Genomic DNA, 847 nt, shown 5'->3' on the forward strand with positions numbered 1-847 from the left:
AAATCTTGTTTGTTGACAATGTTTGTGTTGCTGCAGCCAAATTATTGTTCTATATTAAATAGTCTTTGCAATTATATTAATCCTGCAATTATGCTTGTATTATCCAGTTTTTGAATGAAGATAAAACTTAATGAAGATTCTGTTGTGTGTGACATGATGAGAATATTTATATGGCCAGTTAGCACCAAAAGAAATGAGTTGCACTTTGTCCAGTTTCCAATTGTGTTTCTAATTTACAAAACTTTTGATGAAGATGCAATGAATTGAATTTTATTTGATGAACTTTTGATGACTTATGTGATTAGTTCATGGTCCCTACACTCAATGAAATGAGCGGAGCATTTTAAAAATAGTGATAAATTATTTGCCTTTCTGTGGGTCATCCTGACCCAGTTTGGCCCTGCAAAAGGGCGTATCAGTGCTACGGCTGCTGGTGCCGTGGATGAGAAAGTGTGTCATAATTTGGACCAAATGATCCCTTATTTTGCTAAGTGTTGGAGCTGGAGGTAAGAAAGTGATAAATTATTTGCCTTTCTGTGGGTCATCCTGACCCAGTTTGGCCCTGCAAAAGGGCGTATCAGTGCTACAGCTGCTGGTGCCGTGGATGAGAAAGTGTGTCATAATTTGGACCAAATGATCCCTTATTTTGCTAAGTGTTGGGGCTGGAGGTAAGAAAGTGGGTAATTAGTTGGACAATTTGAGTCCTTATTTTTCTAAGTGTTGGGGCTGAAGGTAAGAAAGTGGGTATATACAATTAGTTGGACAATTTGACTCCTTGTTTTTTCTCAGTGCAGGGGGCTGGTGGGGGCCAAGCTGGCTGCGTGCGTGAACATCGTCCCTGGCGTCA

The 847-nt window shown here is 39.8% G+C and overlaps 1 protein-coding gene across 2 annotated transcripts in view; it reads left to right on the forward strand.

Annotated features, from left to right (window-relative positions):
• LOC108673251 (divalent-cation tolerance protein CutA) overlaps window positions 1-834 on the forward strand; it is a gene marked incomplete at its 3' end in the record, with an annotated part of 5,167 nt that extends 4,333 nt beyond the window's left edge. For both annotated transcript variants that reach the window (XM_018161051.2, XM_018161049.2), the window contains 1 exon segment: window positions 795-834. In XM_018161051.2, the coding sequence (XP_018016540.1) occupies window positions 795-834 (40 nt within the window).
• Window positions 835-847: the final 13 nt, after the last annotated feature.

This window comes from Hyalella azteca, unplaced genomic scaffold (genome assembly GCF_000764305.2).
Source record: "Hyalella azteca isolate HAZT.00-mixed unplaced genomic scaffold, Hazt_2.0.2 contig1937, whole genome shotgun sequence".
NCBI lineage: Eukaryota > Metazoa > Arthropoda > Malacostraca > Amphipoda > Hyalellidae > Hyalella > Hyalella azteca.